The 17,769-nt window shown below is 28.7% G+C and overlaps 2 protein-coding genes, 1 non-coding gene and 1 pseudogene across 3 annotated transcripts; 2 read left to right on the forward strand and 2 right to left on the reverse strand.

Moving 5' to 3' along the window:
* Positions 1-220: 220 nt before the first annotated feature.
* Positions 221-3,622, forward strand: LOC137826130 (rop guanine nucleotide exchange factor 5-like). The gene is made up of 7 exons (XM_068631989.1): positions 221-853; positions 1,045-1,161; positions 1,278-1,432; positions 1,561-1,635; positions 1,730-2,020; positions 2,479-2,835; positions 2,934-3,622. The coding sequence occupies exons 1-7, from the start codon at positions 625-627 to the stop codon at positions 3,381-3,383; spliced, it is 1,674 nt and encodes a 557-aa protein (XP_068488090.1). The 5' UTR covers positions 221-624; the 3' UTR covers positions 3,384-3,622.
* Positions 3,623-3,801: 179 nt separating this feature from the next.
* On the forward strand, positions 3,802-3,873 carry TRNAD-GUC (transfer RNA aspartic acid (anticodon GUC)). The gene has a single exon. It is a non-coding gene; the product is annotated as a tRNA-Asp (tRNA).
* Positions 3,874-4,106: 233 nt separating this feature from the next.
* Positions 4,107-6,771, reverse strand: LOC137825398 (protein neprosin-like). The gene is made up of 6 exons (XM_068631071.1): positions 6,732-6,771; positions 5,835-5,923; positions 5,327-5,521; positions 5,064-5,228; positions 4,573-4,719; positions 4,107-4,478 (listed from the first exon to the last, which is right to left on the reverse strand). The coding sequence occupies exons 1-6, from the start codon at positions 6,769-6,771 to the stop codon at positions 4,107-4,109; spliced, it is 1,008 nt and encodes a 335-aa protein (XP_068487172.1).
* Positions 6,772-9,576: 2,805 nt separating this feature from the next.
* LOC137825399 (protein neprosin-like) lies at positions 9,577-12,755 on the reverse strand (annotated as a pseudogene).
* Positions 12,756-17,769: the final 5,014 nt, after the last annotated feature.

The raw sequence follows: 17,769 nt of genomic DNA on the forward strand, positions 1-17,769 counted from the left end.
ACATATAAATATTTTGAGGGAATTTTTAAAATATAATTAGTACATTTTTAAGTTTAAAGTATAGAGAGAGTAATTATTAACAGTATAAAAAGTAATAAAAAATTATATCGAGATGCATATAATAGTAATTACTAAACAGAAATTAGAAAGCATAATATATATTGGGAATAACAGAAAAAAGTCAAACAAGTTTAAATTGTTTAGTATTATTTTTGAACATGGCCACAAATTTGAGTTACTCTGAGAGCGAAAGCCAGAGAGACGTTGGTATGTCATGGGGCATTCCACACTTCAAATTTGGAACAACAGTGAGAGAGAGAGAGAGTGTAAGAAACCACGACAACTGTTCAGTGACACAATAACCTTTTCCCCAAAAGCTACATTGTTCTTCATTCCATCGTCTTTTCCACGATGCTGTGTTCACAGCAACCTCAACGGTCCCTTCATACACGATAATCTATAAAACCCACCTCCCAACTTCCTTTGTTTTTCAAACTCCTTCTCTGTTACGGCAGAAAACTGTTACTGTCGCTGTGTTGGGTCATGTTGGAGGAGAGTGAGCCATCATTGGGGTGATTTTAGTTCAAAAAGCAAAGCTTTTCTGCTGAGGGAAAGTTGTTCAAGATGGAGGCTTTATGCAACAAGGGTGAAAATTTTCAGAAGAAAAAAGACGGGTTTCCTTCTTCTGCCAGTGTTTCAGCTCAAGAACTCAAAGGGTGTGCTTCTCCTCCTCTTGGTTGGCCTATTCGGAAGGCTGCACTCTCCAAATGCCGCAAATCAGATGAGAAAGAAAATGAACCTGTTTCTCTCTTGGAAGATAAAAAATTTACCAGCATCAGTTCTAAAATGCCAGGTAAGTTGGGACTAGAATATTTGGAGTACTGACAGACTGCAAAAAGTTTAAAAATTCACACAAGTTTTGAATTCCGTTGATTCTATGAAGGCTGGAAAAATATTGAAAGACTATTATTAACACCTAGGTGGGTTTAGTTGTTAATATTCATTTGGTTGTCGTCTAACTACTGGGAAATAATGTTGGATCAGGAATCGATGCAATGAAGGAAAGGTTTGCAAAATTACTGCTTGGGGAAGATATGTCAGGATCTGGGAAAGGAGTCTGCAGTGCTTTGGCCATCTCAAATGCCGTTACAAATCTTTGTGGTATGCTTTGTCTGTAACACAAGCTGGATTGGCAAAATTTTCAAAATTTCCTTTATCGTTTGAATTTAAATGTTGTTGTAATGATCTTTACAATTCGAATTTAATGCAACTTGTAGCCACTGTATTTGGGCAATTATGGAGACTAGAACCTGTTCCTTGTGAAAAGAAAGAAATGTGGCGGAGGGAGATGGAATGGCTTCTTAGTGTTAGTGATCACATTGTTGAGTTAATACCTTCTTGGCAGACATTTCCAGATGGAAGTAAGCTAGAGGTACAATTGGATTGAATGCTCATATATGACTTCAATTTTCTTTTCAATAAAGAGCTCTCTACTTTGTATGTAACTAAAACTAAAACAGGTATTGCGATTGTGATGTTTATATATGGTGCATTCTATAGGTAATGACTTGCAGACCAAGGTCAGACCTTTTTATGAATCTTCCAGCTCTGCGCAAACTCGACAACATGCTTCTTGTGAGTGTTGAATCTTATTCTTTCATGGTGTGCTAGTAGAGTAGTAGATGGTAGAGAAATTGCTGACACTCGTGTAAACTTATCTTCATAACAGGAAATTTTAGATAGTTGCAAAGATATGGAGTTTTGGTATGTTGACCAAGGAATTGTAGCCCAAGATGCAGAGGGTTCAGCTTCATTTTGCAAAAGAATTCAGCGACAAGAGGATAAGTGGTGGCTCCCTGTACCTCGTGTGCCCCCTGCCGGCCTCAGTGAGAACTCGAGAAAGCAGTTGAATCACACAAGAGAATGTGCAAGTCAAATTCTAAAAGCTGCCATGGCTATCAACAACGGTGCTTTAGCTGAAATGGCAGTTCCTGAGTCATACTTGGAAACCCTTCCCAAGGTATGATTATTTTCCTCATAAATAGAAGTTGATGTTATTATATGGTTTAGACAAATGATAAAAAAAATAGTATGGAATTGATGATATTTCTGGGCATTGCAAAGTGAGTTTAATTTTTATATACTCCTAGTGTGTAAATTTGTTTAGTGTCAACCACTTTCAAAGTACTTATCACACATTTATGATTAGATAACAACTTAAAGAACTTTTAGGTAATCACTCTGTCACGATATTCTAATTAAATTCCACTGCAAGTTTACCAAGGAAACGTTCATAGAACGTGTAAACAGCTTTGTTTGATCATGAGCTTAAAAAACATGTGTTATTCTTCTAAAATATACTATACTATATGCATTGCTAAAATCTATCTGCTCACTTATATGACATTGTGGTGAAATTTGATTGGTTTTCGCAAAGGGTTTTTTTCCAACATAGTTGATTTCTTGTTAAACTTTCAGAATGGAAGAACTTGTTTGGGGGATTTTATTTACCATTACATTACATCAGAGAAATTCTCTCCAGAGTGTCTTCTTGACTGCCTAGACCTATCCTCCGAGCATGTGGCACTTGAGATTGCAAACCGTGTTGAAGCCTCAATGTATGTGTGGCGTAGAAGAGCTAACTCTAAACCCCCACCTAATCCTAACCGTTCAACTACAAAGTCATCGTGGGAAATTGTGAAGGACTTCATGGCTGACGGAGATAAGAGAGAACTACTAGCAGAAAGAGCTGAAAATGTCCTACTTTCACTGAAGCAGAAATTTCCTGGTCTAACTCAAACTACCTTGGATACCAGCAAGATTCAGTGCAACAAGGTTCCATGCTTCTATTTCCTTATTTTCATCTAGTTTTTGCAATCTTTATCTCAAAGCCTTTCACATTAACAAATCTTATTTCATTTGAAAACATTCAGGATGTTGGAAAATCCATACTAGAGAGTTATTCAAGAGTTTTGGAGAGCATGGCATTTAACATTGTAGCTCGCATAGACGATCTGCTGTATGTGGATGACTTGACTAAACATTCAGATAGGTTTCCATTGGTTCCAATGACAGTGTCTGTCTCAGGCACTCCTCACAAAGCAGTTGGCACACCAAGCTTTTCAGTGGCACCACCACTAATTAGTCCTGCAAGGGGAGAGAGATCTCCTTTCCTCAACAACAACATTAACATTGACAATAACAATAAGAACATCAAACCTCAACGTCGAGGCTTTGGGGTGAGAAGAGTACTGTCAAATTATCTTGGTGCAGAATCAAAAGAAACAAAGAGTTTTAGCAATCCAGGTGTGTTGAATGGTTCAAACCCAAGCAGCAACAAAGCAGAAAAGAAGGCACATGCCATGAATGAGAAGACAAAATGAGTGGTGAGGTTTTACAGTAAAACAACCATCTCCTTGTATCATTTATTGGCAGCATCTGTTTGTTGAGTCCTAAAGATGTTGTTAGTTGAGAATAGAAATGTGAAGTTGTTGTGTTTATTATTTGCAGTCTTTAGCTGAAATCTGACAGGGGTAAGTTGAGGACCAATTGTATCAATTAGAAGATTGTATTTAGTGTAGATCATTTATCTAATGTATTTAGAGGACATGCTTTTCAGTTATTCCTTCAAAATTATGTCTACTTGCCTTTTCTTCCATCAGATCAAGTGAATTTTCATACTAGTTTTTTTTTCAATTTTTATTAATCTGGTGTTTAGTATTTTGTAAAATCTTCTATTTTAGAAAATTAACAGGTTTTGATACGGTTGGTTTTTATTAGAAAGATTGAATAATATCAAAGGTCGTTGTAGTATAGTGGTGAGTATTTCCGCCTGTCACGCGGATGACCCGGGTTTGATCCCCGGCAACGGTGATATTTTTGTGCCTTTTTATGATACATCAATTGACTTAAACTTCTATAATTATTGAAATATAAATTTTATGCTCTATATTTCATTTTGTCATACTCTATACAGGTCAAATACACTGTGATTATAAAATTATTAAAATTGTTGACTAAAATAAGAGAATGGTAGAAACATAAATTATTGAATTTTTTTTTATAATAAAGTTTAATTTTAAAGTTCTTGATTACAAATTAACTAATCAATTGTCACAATTACCACCAGGTCCTCCAAATTGGAGAGAATATCCAAGGTCTCTCTGAAGATTACCGTAATAATTAACACGAAAACAGTTAGGTTTGTCAAAGTAGTTTTCTATTTGATACTTTTCAGGTCCATAATTTCTTCTTGTAGCATTCTCAACAAAGATGTACCTATAAAAGCTTGCATGAAAAAAGTTCTTATCAGGAAAATGTCCAGATCCCATTGGAGGACTAGGAGAACCTCGAGGAGTTAAAGTCCTTCCGCCCAACCCTACTTTATCCGCTGAACCCATATTGGAGAACAATTTTGATGGAAAGTATCCCATATAATAACCATCTCCACCTATCCACCAATTTTTGGTCAATGGGTCCTGAAAATGTATATACACAAATTCTTGTCAAGAATAATACCTCACCTCCATGTATCATACAATATTATATGAAAATTTATAACAAGAACATCACTTGAGTAATAACACTATCAAAACCAAAAATTGGTCCACCATAGGAAGATGAATTTGCCGTACGTGAACCAGGATAAAGTCCTCTATGAGTTTGAACGAAACCTGGACATCGAGTATTGTAGCATCCTGTCCTGTGATAATTATCTGACTGCATATTTTTTAACATCACTATAATATTTTGAGAAGTGAAGGATTCATGTTTTTAACAAAGGTTTCTTATGTTAACATAAAATGTAAACTAATAATGTGAAATTGAAAATATTTTGATGTTTATATAAATGAGTTTATCATATATATATATAAATATATATTTCGTACCGTCCATGAAGAGTACATATGGTATCTTTGTCACCGTGTAATTGTGGACACTCCTATAACAAAACTTGAGATTAAATATGTATTTTTTTTCTACATAATAAAATTAGTACAAATTAGGTAATTCTTTTACATATTTTTTTAAACAATAATATAATTGCAAAGATTAAAACTCACATGCCATCCAATACTAATTTTGTTATTAGTATCTATTGGTCCATTTTGGACCCATATATGAGAAAGCGACATTTGACCTTTGGTGACGGTAGGATTATAAACGCTATTTGTTCCAGAAACACTGTAATATGGGCCAAATTTTGAAGAAAGAGCTACCTCTGCAAGCTACAAAGTTCAATAGATAGACAAATTGAAGAATTAAACCTGTGATTTATAGAAATAAATCATGGAAATTTGAAATTTAGTTGAAGGAGACTACATACATGAACACCAGGAATATCTCGAAGGAAGATACTACTGTTTAACAATTTTTTTTCTCGAATGAGATCTTCTTTTGTTGTCCTTGGAATAGGAACAGTCCCTTTAGGACACTGATCTTTACGAAGTCCAAATATGGGTCCATTTGATAAATTTTTCACTCTTGTTCTTGCAGTTGATTTTTGAAAACTAGGTTTTTTCTGTAAGTAAACAACAAACATAAATATTAAAATTAAAAGTGTATTGAAAGAAATATTAAAAGTTTTTCACATTGAAAACTAATTAGAGAAACTTATATACCTGGAGTTTATGATTTTGAAGTGGAGTTTATGATTTTGAAGTAAAGGATGATCAAAGGCCGGTTGTTTATTAATATCAATGCAGTCAACAACGTTGCCATACTCTGTCTAACAATTTAGAAAACCATACAAATAAAAAAAATTGTTAATCAATATAACGAGACTAAGATTAAAAAAAAAGCATAAGGTAATTTATTAGAAGATTATAAAATACATTAATAGTTTTGATAGGAGACTTATTAATGAGCTTTAGTTGTCGTTCCAGTTCCAAATCTTCTTTGAGCACATTTTCAATACCATAAACTACAAGGATAACACCAATGCTCACCAAACACAAAACAATGATCAATGTCCTGATCATATTTTCAAGATTCTATTGTCAATTGCTTACTCATACCTCACCTTACATGTCACTATTTAAAGTTAAATAAAAATGTCATATTTAGTATAGAGCATTTATTGTTATGAATAAATATATTAAATGTAAAGTTTAACATTCAATACCATTAAATGTTATATTTATTATATTATTTAAGGGTAATAAAGAAGCGTAGTAAATATTTAACTTTTAAGAAAATTATGATTAAAATAATTATTTAAATTTAAATATTTTTCAGTAAAACTTGTTCATGACCAACTAGCTAGTACCTAATAAGGCTCTTGCATCACTTATCTTGGAGTCTCTCTGTTCCAAGTGGCGTGACTTCCTTTATTTCTATAAGATTTCTTCATCCCTTCCTCTTTTATCTTTTTTACGCCTCCTTCCATTCCATATATGTCTTCTTCTAATATTTAATTTGTTCTTTGCTTTGTTCTTCTTCTTTACTTATTCCTTATCTTAATTTTCGCTGCATCATTTGTCACCTTATAATTGTCTTTTTCTCTTTGTTCTTCTGAAGTGAACATTCACACTTACTTAACCACTTGGTGTGAGGGAATGAGACAATAATTGTTACCAGTTTAACAATTGATTTCTTCCTTCAGTTGCTCTCTCCTTTCTCCCGTTGTTCGAACTTCGACTCTCCATCGAGAGTGCACTTGCAAAAGGTTATCTGACATTCAAGTAAGTATTCGGTATTCAGACAGAATAAATGTTATAATAGTGACATACTTTTGTCTGTTGCATCTATTTGCAATATCTCATTGACCATTTTCCTATTAGACCTAGATTAAGGTGTGTGCCATGATTAATATTCATATTATCTAATTTTCTATATGATTTAATCATTGTTAACATATGCAAATACGTTCAATCCAAAACAAAACTTATTAATATATTTTGATAATCTAAGGCGATAAAAATAAATAATTAACTATATTAAAAGCCTTAAAAAATGTGTTGGTATCATAACTAGCTGTCTTGAGATTATGCATAGTTAAAACTAACCATAGCATGTTAAATGTCATATAACTGTTTAGTATTATAATTGAAACTTCAATATTTTGATAGTGAAATATATTTCATGCAAGTAAAATTGGATACACAATAAAATACATTATATCAAGTTAAATCATTTTTAGACTAAATTTGGTAATACCTAAAATTATATCTGATTTTTCTTGAAAGATCTAATCCATTTATTTATCATATCATATTAATTTTATATATGTATATATAGATTTTATGAAAGTATGACTCGATAGTTTATAATAATTAAACACCATAACAGATAAATGTATTACAGTTCATAAAAATAGTATTTTTGCAGAAAAAATCCTTAAATAAGACAAAAATTTATATTTCAATACAATAATAAGTTTAAGGTTACTCTTGTGTAAAAGAATGAAAAGAAAAAATGCGCCGTTGCCGGGGATCGAACCCGGGTCGTCCGTGACAGGCGGAATTACTCACCACTATGACTTTTGATATTATTTAAGCTTTTTAATAAAAACCCAGCAGTACCAGAAACTGTTAATTTTCTAAAAATGAGGATTTTACAAAATATTAAACACCATATTAATAAAAATTGAAAAAAAAATTAGAATGGAAATTCACACTTGATCTGATGGAAGAAAAACCTAACTCAACCCCATAAAACCGGCTAATAAGATTGAGGTTTGCACCCACTTATATACAATGAAAGACTCTAATCTCTAGTCGATGTGGGATCTCCAACAATGTTGGAAAAACCCTTTTCCCAAAACGAATCAAATTTCACCACAATGTCATATAAGTGAGCAGATAGATTTTAGCAATGCATATAGTATATTATATTTTAGAAGAATGACACATTGTTTCTTTAAGCTCATGATCAAACAAAGCTCTTTACACGTTCTATGAACGTTTCCTTGGTAAACTTGCAGAGAAATTTAATTAAAATATCGTGACAGAGTGATTGTCTAATAGTTCTTTAAGTTGTCATCTAATCAGAAATGTGTGATAAGTACTTTGCGATGTCCAGAAATACCATCAATTCCATATTATTTTTTTTATCATTTGTCTAAATCATATAATAACATCAACTGCTTCTATTTATGTGGAAAATAATCATACCTTGGGAAGGGTTTCCAAGTATGACACTGGAAATTTCATTTCAGCTAAAGCACCGTTGTTGATAGCCATGGCAGCTTTTAGAATTTGGCTTGCAGATTATCTTGTGTGATTCAACTGCTTTCTCGAATTCTTGTCGCTGAATAGTTTTGCAAAATGAAGCTGAACCCTCTGCATCTTGGGCTACAATTCCTTGGTCAACATACCAAAACTCCATATCTTTGCAACTATCTAAAACTTCCTGTTATGTTTAAAGTTTAATCCTGGTTGCATGATAAACTCATTGTTAATCAAAGCCATCTTTGGGGGTAGTTTCAACATTATCTAAGCATCTTGATTGGCAACTTTAGAGTATACATACAAGTTTTGGAAATACTTCTTAAATTTGTCTTTATCACTGAATAAATTAACTGCAACATGAAGCAAATTTTAGTAGCTAAAGTAATTAAGATCCTAGTTCTTTGTTCCTAGTCCAAAACAAATCCTAAGAACAAGTTTAGAGAGTGACATAATAGTTTAGGGTTTAGGGTCACTATTTTAATTTGTTAATTATTTTAATTTGTAAGATAATTTTTTCTAAAATTGTATTTCATAATAAGGGATGATACTTTGGAACCCATAAAGTAACATATATGTACTACATAGTGTATTTATTTTATTTTAGGTGATGATATTTTGACACCCTGTTCCATTTTACATGAACAACAAAATATTAATATTTGTAATAAAAAAAATTAAAAAAAGAAAAAATCTCCTTAATGAAAATATAGACAAAATACAAAATATTAAAATAATTTTTAAAATTTAAAAAATTAAAATATTAATATTTAGTTAGATGTCAATTTTTTTTTAAACTTAAAATACCAATATATATTATTATATTATTAAAATGGTTGTTAAGTGAGAGTAATTTTTTTGTGTGTATCAAAATTATTGATTTTGTTTCATAATATATTTAATTATTTGGATAAAAAATTATAACTTTTTTTATGTTATATTGATACATTGTATATTTGATATTTTTTTTTGTAGAAAAAACTTTTTATATTATTTAAAGAACTTAAAAATTAAAAAGATAACTATTTATTATATATTTAATTATAAAAAAAGTGATGTGTTTACGCAACCAACTAAACAAAAAAAAGGTAAAAAGGAAGATTATGTTAAAGGAAAATAATTATATGTTATACTTATATTTGATCGTTTTGTTTAATATGAAAATCGCGTCTTATGCATATGTGTGGGTGAGTGAGTATGTTTGGGTGAGAGTGTGTGATTTTAAATTGATACTACTACATTTTATATTCTACAATATACACTAGGACATATATCTTGAATAATACTTTCTGAATTATGAAATTATTAAAATTGTTGAGAAAAATAAGGCAATGGTAGAATCATAAATGATTAAAAATATAATCATAATAAAATATAACTTTAAAGTTTATTACTAAAAATTAACTAATCAATTTCCACAATTACCACCAGGTCCTCCAAATTGGAGAGTATATCCAAATTTTTTTTGAAGTTTACCATAATAACTAACACCAAAACATTTAGGATGGTCAATGTAGTTTTCTATTTGATATTTTTCAGGTCCAAAATCTCTTGTAAGATTCTCAACATTGATCCACTTATAAAAACTTGCATGATAGAAGTTCTCATCAGGAAAATGTCCAGATCCCATGGGAGGACTAGGAGAACCTTTAGGAGTTAAAGTCCTTCCACCAAACCCTACTTTATCCGCTGAATTCATATTGGAGAACAATTTTGCTGGAAAATATCCCATAAAATGACCTTTTTCACCTATCCACCAGTTTTTGGTCACTGGGTCCTGAAAATGTATGTACACAAATTTTTGTCAAAAATAATATCCCACATTCATGTATTATACAATATTACATGAAAATATATAACAAGAACATCACCTGAGTAATAGAACTATCAAATCCAAAAACTGGTCCACCATAAGAAGATACATTTTTCAGACGTGCACCAGGATACATATTTTTATGAATTTGAACAAAACCTGGACATCGAATATTGTAGCATCCCGTCTTCCGATAATTATCTCTCTGTATATTAGAAACATTACAGTAATTATTTAATAAGTGAAGGATTTTTTTTTTCACAAATGCTAAGATAACATAATTTTTTTTTAACAGCACTAAGATAACATAAAGTGAAAACTAGTAATGTGAAATTGGGAGCATTTGATGTTCATATAAATAAGTTTATCATATATATATATATAAATATAAATATAAATTATGATATCTTTTCGTACCGTCCATGATGTGTATACATGGCTATCTTGATCACCGTATAATTCTGGACATACCTATACCAAAATTTGAGATTAGATGGGTATCCTTTTCTAGAAAATTACTTCCTGCACCTAATAAAATATAAACCAGCACTCGTTGTTCACATGAAATAAATGCTCTTGGAGATGTAGATAAAATTACATTTAAGATTTTATTTTCTAGAACACGTTTTTGGATTTTAATTTCTGAAATACTTTTGTGGTTTTTAGAATTTTTTTATGGAATAAATTTCTGCTTTTTTTTTTTGGAATTTATTTTCTAGAATGTACTTTTTTCTAGAATGGGGTTTTGATTTTTCAATTCTATTCTGAAATTGCATTCCTGGAACATAAAAATCTATTTCATATTTTGAACATTTTTTTTTCAATTTTAAATTTTAAATTTCAGAATGGATTGAATGCAAATAACAATTTATAAGATGCAAGAAAAAATTGCCTTTTTTTTTTCTATACCATGAAATTACTATAAATTATTTTTTTCATATTTTTTTAAACAATAATATAATTGCATAGATTAGAACTCACATGCCATCCGATACTAATTTTGTTATTAGTATCTACTGGTCCATTTTGAACCCACATATGAGAAAGAGACATTTGACCCTTAGCAGTTACTCTAGGATTATAAACGCTATTCATTCCGAAAATGCTATAGTATGGGCCAAACTTGGAAGAAATAGCTATCTCTGCAACCTACAAAGTTCAAAAATTGAAGAATTAAAACACGATGTAATTTATAGAAATAAATCATGGAAATTTGAAATTTAGTCAAAGGAGACAACATACATGAACACCAGGGATATCTTCAAGGAAGATACTACTAGTTAGTGAATTTTTCTCTTCAATAAGATCTTTTTTTGTTGTTCTCAGAATAGGAACAGTCCCTTTAGGACACCGATCTTTATGAAGTCCAAATATAGATCTATGTGATAAATTCTTCACACTTCTTTTTTCAATTGGTTTTTGAAAGCTAGGTTTTTTCTGTAATTAAACAACACAAATAAATATTGAAATTAAGAGTGCATTGAAAGAAATATTGAATTTTCCATGTTTGATTAAAAAAATTCATTTACTTGGAGTTTGTGATTTTAAGTAAAGGATGATCAAAGGCGGGTTGTTTGTTAATATCAATGCAATCAATCACGTCTCCATACTCTGTCTATAAATTTAGAACACCATATATATAAAAAAAATTGTTAATCAAATAATCTGATTGATTCAACAAAAGAAAGCATAAGGTACAAGATTATAAAATACATTAATAGTTTTGGTAGGAGACTTGCTAATGAGCTTTACTCGTCGTTCCAGTTCCAAATCTTCTTTCAGTACATTTTCAATACCATAAACTACAGGGTTAGTACCACTGCTCACCAAACACAAAATAAAGATCAATGTATTGATCATATTTTCAGGATTCTATTCTCAATTGCTTAGAGATATCTCACCTTACATGTCACTATTTAAAGTTAGATAATTTATTGTTATTATAAATATATTAAATGTAAAGTTTAACATTCAATACCATTAAATGTGATCTTTATTATGATATTTAAGGATAATAAATAATTTAGGAAATATAATTGTTGTTATTTAAAGTGTCACTTTAATTAAGATGTAAAGTTGTATAGTAATATCTAGAATTTTTTTATAAAAAATATAACTTATGAAATATTTAACTTCTAAACAAATCATGATTAAAAAAATAAATTTAAACTATTTTCAATAAAACTGTTCATGGACTTGTTTGACAAAATTAACTAATAAACTATATGCTAGTTAGTACCTGATCAGCTTATAGTTATAGTTGATAAAATATAGTTACATAGATTTTATTATTTAACTAGAATTTGTGTTTTTAAGCCAACACTACAAGAAAAATTCAATTTATCTATGGAAGAATTTCATAGGTAATACCCACTCAATTGTAATTAAAGTATCGAATCTAAGTTTTTTGAAAAAATGTCCAAAGAAGTTTTAATCATTACACTAGTCAAGTTTTATTATAACATTGTGATTATTATTATACTTATTAATAAAATTATCAATGTTAATATAATTAATATTATTAAAAATTCTCAATATTAATAAAAATTCTTAATATTATTAAATATTATTATTATTATTTGTGATTTTATAATTAATTATATTATAATAATATTTTTAATATTATGTATATAATTATTATGATAATTGTAACCCTGTGAATAAAAACCAAGAGCCCTTGCCCCATCATTTTCCTCTTTACCTTTTTTTCCTACTTTCTCTCTACCCACTTCTCTCATCTCCCTTCTCTCTTCATTTTCTCTCTCATACCTCATCTATTCCAAAATCTGATTACGCCATGTTGTAGATGAGGAGTCAGACTACATTTCTACCCGATCAGATCTTCAAACAGAGTAAGTTCATTTTTGCTCTAGAGATCCTTTGTTCTATATTTTTCCTTAGGATTTAGTCATCAATCTTGGTGGGGTCAGTTGAGAAGTTTAATCCTCTCAACTTATTCTACTATATACTGAATTTTTGTTATGTTTGAATAACTTACATTAGGCCCGTAAATTTTGAAGCTTATCTAGACTGTGGGGAATAAAATTCTAGAAGTTGCTTGGAAAGCAAACAATTAAGGTAAGAGAAGCTAACTTTAACTCTCAATAATACCCTAGGCTAGGAGATCTGAATATTGAGGGGACATGATCCCAATATTCAATTTCTCTTCCAGGGATGTTGTTTGTTTATATATTGTGTGTTTGATTAGATATTATTTAAACTTTATAAATATTATATTTTGATAGTTTGAGAGTTAAATATTGTTTTTGATATTGGAAATGTTCTTGAATTATATGAATTTTTAAATGTTATGTGATTGAATGATATGTTTTATATATGAATGATGTGAATTGTATGAAATTGATGTCATACATTTGGGATAATGTATGAGTTGTTGTTTGATGGTACATTAAGTATGAAAAGTCTATGTTTAACGGAGATCCTCTGGCTTTACTGATGATCTAAGTCATGTAGATTAAGATATCAGGTGGTGAGAAGCTGAGAGGGAGTTCATACACATCGGGTCCCGCTGTAGACACTCGGTATTAGATGTTTGAACTTACCCTGATCCTTTCTATTGGATTCGCTAGTAATCTTTGGATCAGGTGTTAGTATCTGGTAGGGGCATACTTAATGAGTCTTCCGGAAGATGAAGTGGGATTGAAATGAAATCCAATGATTGTGATTGAAAATAGATCCATGTGTGGTCTATATGAATGATGAAATTGATATTGAAATTTTATATGACAATATTTAAAGAAATGTTTATAAATGATTTGTTTGATTGGTTATTTTTGCAAAAAAATAGATAAGATATAAAATTTCTTTTCACTAGCTTATCCTTACTTTTCTTGGTTGTTTTTGAACTGCGATGACGGTACTACGTACATGAGCAGATGATATTGCAGGTGTAGGAGGGTCTGAAGAGTTTTAGGGTGTTGACTTTGAAACTTATATTGTAAATATTTATATTTCTATATGTCCTAATCATGTATTAGAAATAAATTTTGTACGTAGAACATTTTAAATAGTTAGATGTATTTTCGGGGTGTTACAATAATAATTGGTAGGTAATAGAGATTCGTGGGTAATAGTTGGTAGGTAATAAAGATCCGTGGGTAAAAGTTCGTAGGTAATAAGATCCGTGGGTAATAGTTGATAGGTAATGCTGAATTTACCTACGGATTAAAGTCCGTGGGTAAAATTTCGTAAATAATACTATATTTTTTTTGTAGTGAAAAGTATATTATTAAAAAAATTATATTATATGTCAATTGCTTAATAAATCTCACCTCACATATCAGTATTGGAAGTAAATAAAAATGTTTTATTTAATTATATTAAATGTAAGGTTGAAAATTCAATAGTATTAAATACTATATTTATTATATATTTAAGGGCAGAAAATAACGTACAAAATATTTAATTTCTGAAAAAGTTTACACTACCAGCAAGTTATTAAATAGAAACTAAATTTACAGACAAAAAAATAATTAATCACTAAATTAACTAAATTAAATATTAATTTAGAGACTAAAAAATTATTCGTATCTAAATTAGTTTCTAAATTGGTATATAAATTAGTTACCTAGGTTTTAACTACTAATATTTTAGATTCTATATTAGTCTCTAGAATATAAAGTAGTCAAAGTAGTTAAAATCTTGATAACTAATGGTTAGATATCAATTTAGAAACTATTTTCTAAATTTTTATTAATAATAGAAACTAATTTAAATACCAATGATTTTTTAAGTTTATAATAATTATTTTGATTTTAAAATTAATTTCTATTTAATAATTTTCTTATAATGTTATCATTAAAATATTTATTTAAATTTAAACATTTTCGATAAAAATTGTTCACGGATTTGTTTGGTAAAATTAGTTAATAAACTACATTTAGTTTATAAGTTTCAAGCTGATAAGTAATTTTATTATATTAGAACTGTTTTGATAAACTAGTGGATAAATATAAAATAATATTGTTCTATTCAAGAATATTTCAATTTTACACATATAGCTTTCATCTAGAGCATCTGTCCCTTTCTTCATTGTAAGGGTGTTTTTAACTTATAATTAGTTATTTATTTAAATTTTAACTAATATTATTTAATTCTTAAAATTTGAATTTTTTTTAACTGATTTTAAGTACAAATAGATATGTTCTTATTTTTACCTAAGTAGTTTTATAATTTCTCTTTTAATGATTAATATGACCTATAATCTATTATTTGGATAAGTTACATTCCCTTTCAATAGGAGATTAAACTAATTACCTATACACATCCCAAACTTAAGCCTTTCAAGATGAAGAACCTAATTGTACTTAGATTTTTTTATGAGTTAAACCTTAAAGTTTGTTATTTAATTAGTTCAAAACTAACTAATTTATTCTAAACAAGAAAGAAAAAAGATAAAATAATTTAAAAATGTATTAGGAGTTGAGACCCATAATATTTTGAAGGCATAATTGATCTTAGAACTGTTTTTTTTATAACTTATTAATTGAAATGTTAAAGCTTAAGTACTAGGTTATTAAACGAGACGTAAGCGTTAAAGCCTAAGACGGGCCGTATTGAGACCTATAAGCCTCCTCTACTCTTTATAGTGTTGTCTCAATCTGAGCTAGCAATCAAAGATGATCCACCTACATATTACTTCATGCAAACTTAAAAGAATGATAAAAGCAAATAGTGTATGGACTAATTTAAAATAGTTTGATACTATAATAGGTCAACAAAACATTAAAAGATGGAATTTGTGGTATGTGTGAATTTATATTGTTGGAGATCTCATATCGACTAGAGATGAGAACATTTCATTGTATATAAGTGGGTGAAAACCTCACCTTATTAAGCCGGTTTTATGGAATTGAGTTAGGCTTAAAGTCCACTTCGTAATATATATCCTTTCATGATTTGGTTGTCTCTATGAAAATCTCACCAACTTTATTACTTTGGAGTGAAGCACCAATTTGAGGGTCAACAATCTTCAATCTTCATCTATGTGTCGTACATTGATTGTTTTGGAAGTGTTTTTTTTTTTAGAATTTTATGAAAATGAAACAAATGTTGTCATATTTAAAGGTATTGATTCATCTAGGTATTCATGATCTTCGGTATATATTTTTTTATTATATAAAAAAGGTTTTTTCATATTAATTTTACAATAATATTTTTTTTTTCAAATAAATTTTCTCGTTAAACTTGGTTGTATGATAATCAGTGAATAATAATAAAAATAATAAGTGGAAGAAAAATAATTATTAACTTAATATTTTATTATTAATATTTTTAAATATATAAAAATTAAGTTATAATTAAAATTAATATTAAATAAGTAAAATTGGATACATATATTTTTATATTTTACAAAGATTTTAAAACACATGTTATTCTATACAGATTTTAAAACACATGGTATTTTAAGGAAATTTTGAAATCTATGATATTTGTATGGAAGTTTTGAAACTCATTATATTTTATGGATGTTTTTAAACTCTTGATAGTTAAAGTGAGTTTTGAAATAAATATTGGCTTTTGATGAGGTTAAAAAATATCATGAAAATTACGTTTCCAACGGTAGTATTAGAAATTACAATTGAGTAAATGACTTAACAAGGATTTCAATTCTTGGTAATGTCAAAATAAACATCGGTAAAAAAAATATTTTTTCTTGTATTGATTATTTTTTTCTATATTAATTGATATATAATGATTTTTTTAGCAATATTTTATATTTATCAACTAGAGCTATACGTTTATCACTACAAGAAAATTATGAAATAAAAACAAATTTTAAAGACAAAAAATAATTAGTTGCTATAGTGACTAAATTAGAAACCATTTTAAAAATTTTAAAAACTTTTGGTTTCTAAATTAGTTTCTATTATTGGTAGATGGTTTCTAAACTGGTATTTAATTAGCTACCAAGTTTTTTGCTACCAAGTTTTTTGCTACCAAATTTAGAATCTAAATAATTGGTAGTTAAAACCTTGGTAGCTAATTAGATATCAATTTAGAAACTATTTAACAATAATAAAAATTAATTTAGAAACAAAAAAAATTTTTTAGTTTCTAAAATAATCTCTAATTTAGTACTATAGCAACTAATTACTTTTTGTCACTAAAATTGTTTTATATTTTATTTCATAATTTTATTGTAATATATCACAACTGTCAAACAAGTCCATTAAAAAGTTTTATCCAAAAAAATACACTTAAATACTATAATAAATATAACATTTAATATAGTATTGATAATTAAACTTTGCATTTAATATATTTATTCATAACAATAAATGTTCTACACTAAATATGGCATTTTTATTTAACTTTAAATAGTGACATGTAAGATGAGGTATGAGTAAGCAATTGACCATAGAATCCTGAACACAAACACATCACACAGACACTATTTTTATTTTTATAAAAAATATCAATGGTGCAATATCAAATTTATTAATATTAACCATTGTTTTGAGATATTATTTACTATAAAACTTAAAACTCCATCATAATTTTATCTTTACATTTATCTTTACAGTACATTTCACATAATTTTAAAAAATATTTAAATAACTTTTTATGTCAACTCTTAAAAAATTAAGAAATAACAAGATACTTATATTTTTCCAATTCATAGTGACCAACAAACACGATTAGTTACATCAAGTGATTATTTGATTCTCGATCTATGAATTAGTAAAATATATTTAATGTTTGACCTGATGATACAATAAGTGAAAACAAAAATCATTAGCGAATTCGAGAAAGTGTCAAAATTCA

Source organism: Phaseolus vulgaris, chromosome 8 (assembly GCF_000499845.2).
Source record: "Phaseolus vulgaris cultivar G19833 chromosome 8, P. vulgaris v2.0, whole genome shotgun sequence".
In the NCBI taxonomy this organism is placed as follows: domain Eukaryota; kingdom Viridiplantae; phylum Streptophyta; class Magnoliopsida; order Fabales; family Fabaceae; genus Phaseolus; species Phaseolus vulgaris.

Coding starts and splice junctions, on each gene's coding strand:
- LOC137826130 (XM_068631989.1), top strand. CDS start 625: ATGGAGGCTTTATGCAACAAGGGTGAAAATTTTCAGAAGAAAAAAGAC. Junction 1,636..1,729: donor AACTCGACAACATGCTTCTT/GTGAGTGTTGAA, acceptor TCTTCATAACAG/GAAATTTTAGATAGTTGCAA. Junction 2,021..2,478: donor ACTTGGAAACCCTTCCCAAG/GTATGATTATTT, acceptor TTAAACTTTCAG/AATGGAAGAACTTGTTTGGG.
- LOC137825398 (XM_068631071.1), bottom strand. CDS start 6,771: ATGGTCAATGAGATATTGCAAATAGATGCAACAGACAAAA. Junction 5,924..6,731: donor AATAGATGCAACAGACAAAA/GTATGTCACTAT, acceptor TTATCCTTGTAG/TTTATGGTATTGAAAATGTG. Junction 5,229..5,326: donor GAGATATTCCTGGTGTTCAT/GTATGTAGTCTC, acceptor TGAACTTTGTAG/CTTGCAGAGGTAGCTCTTTC.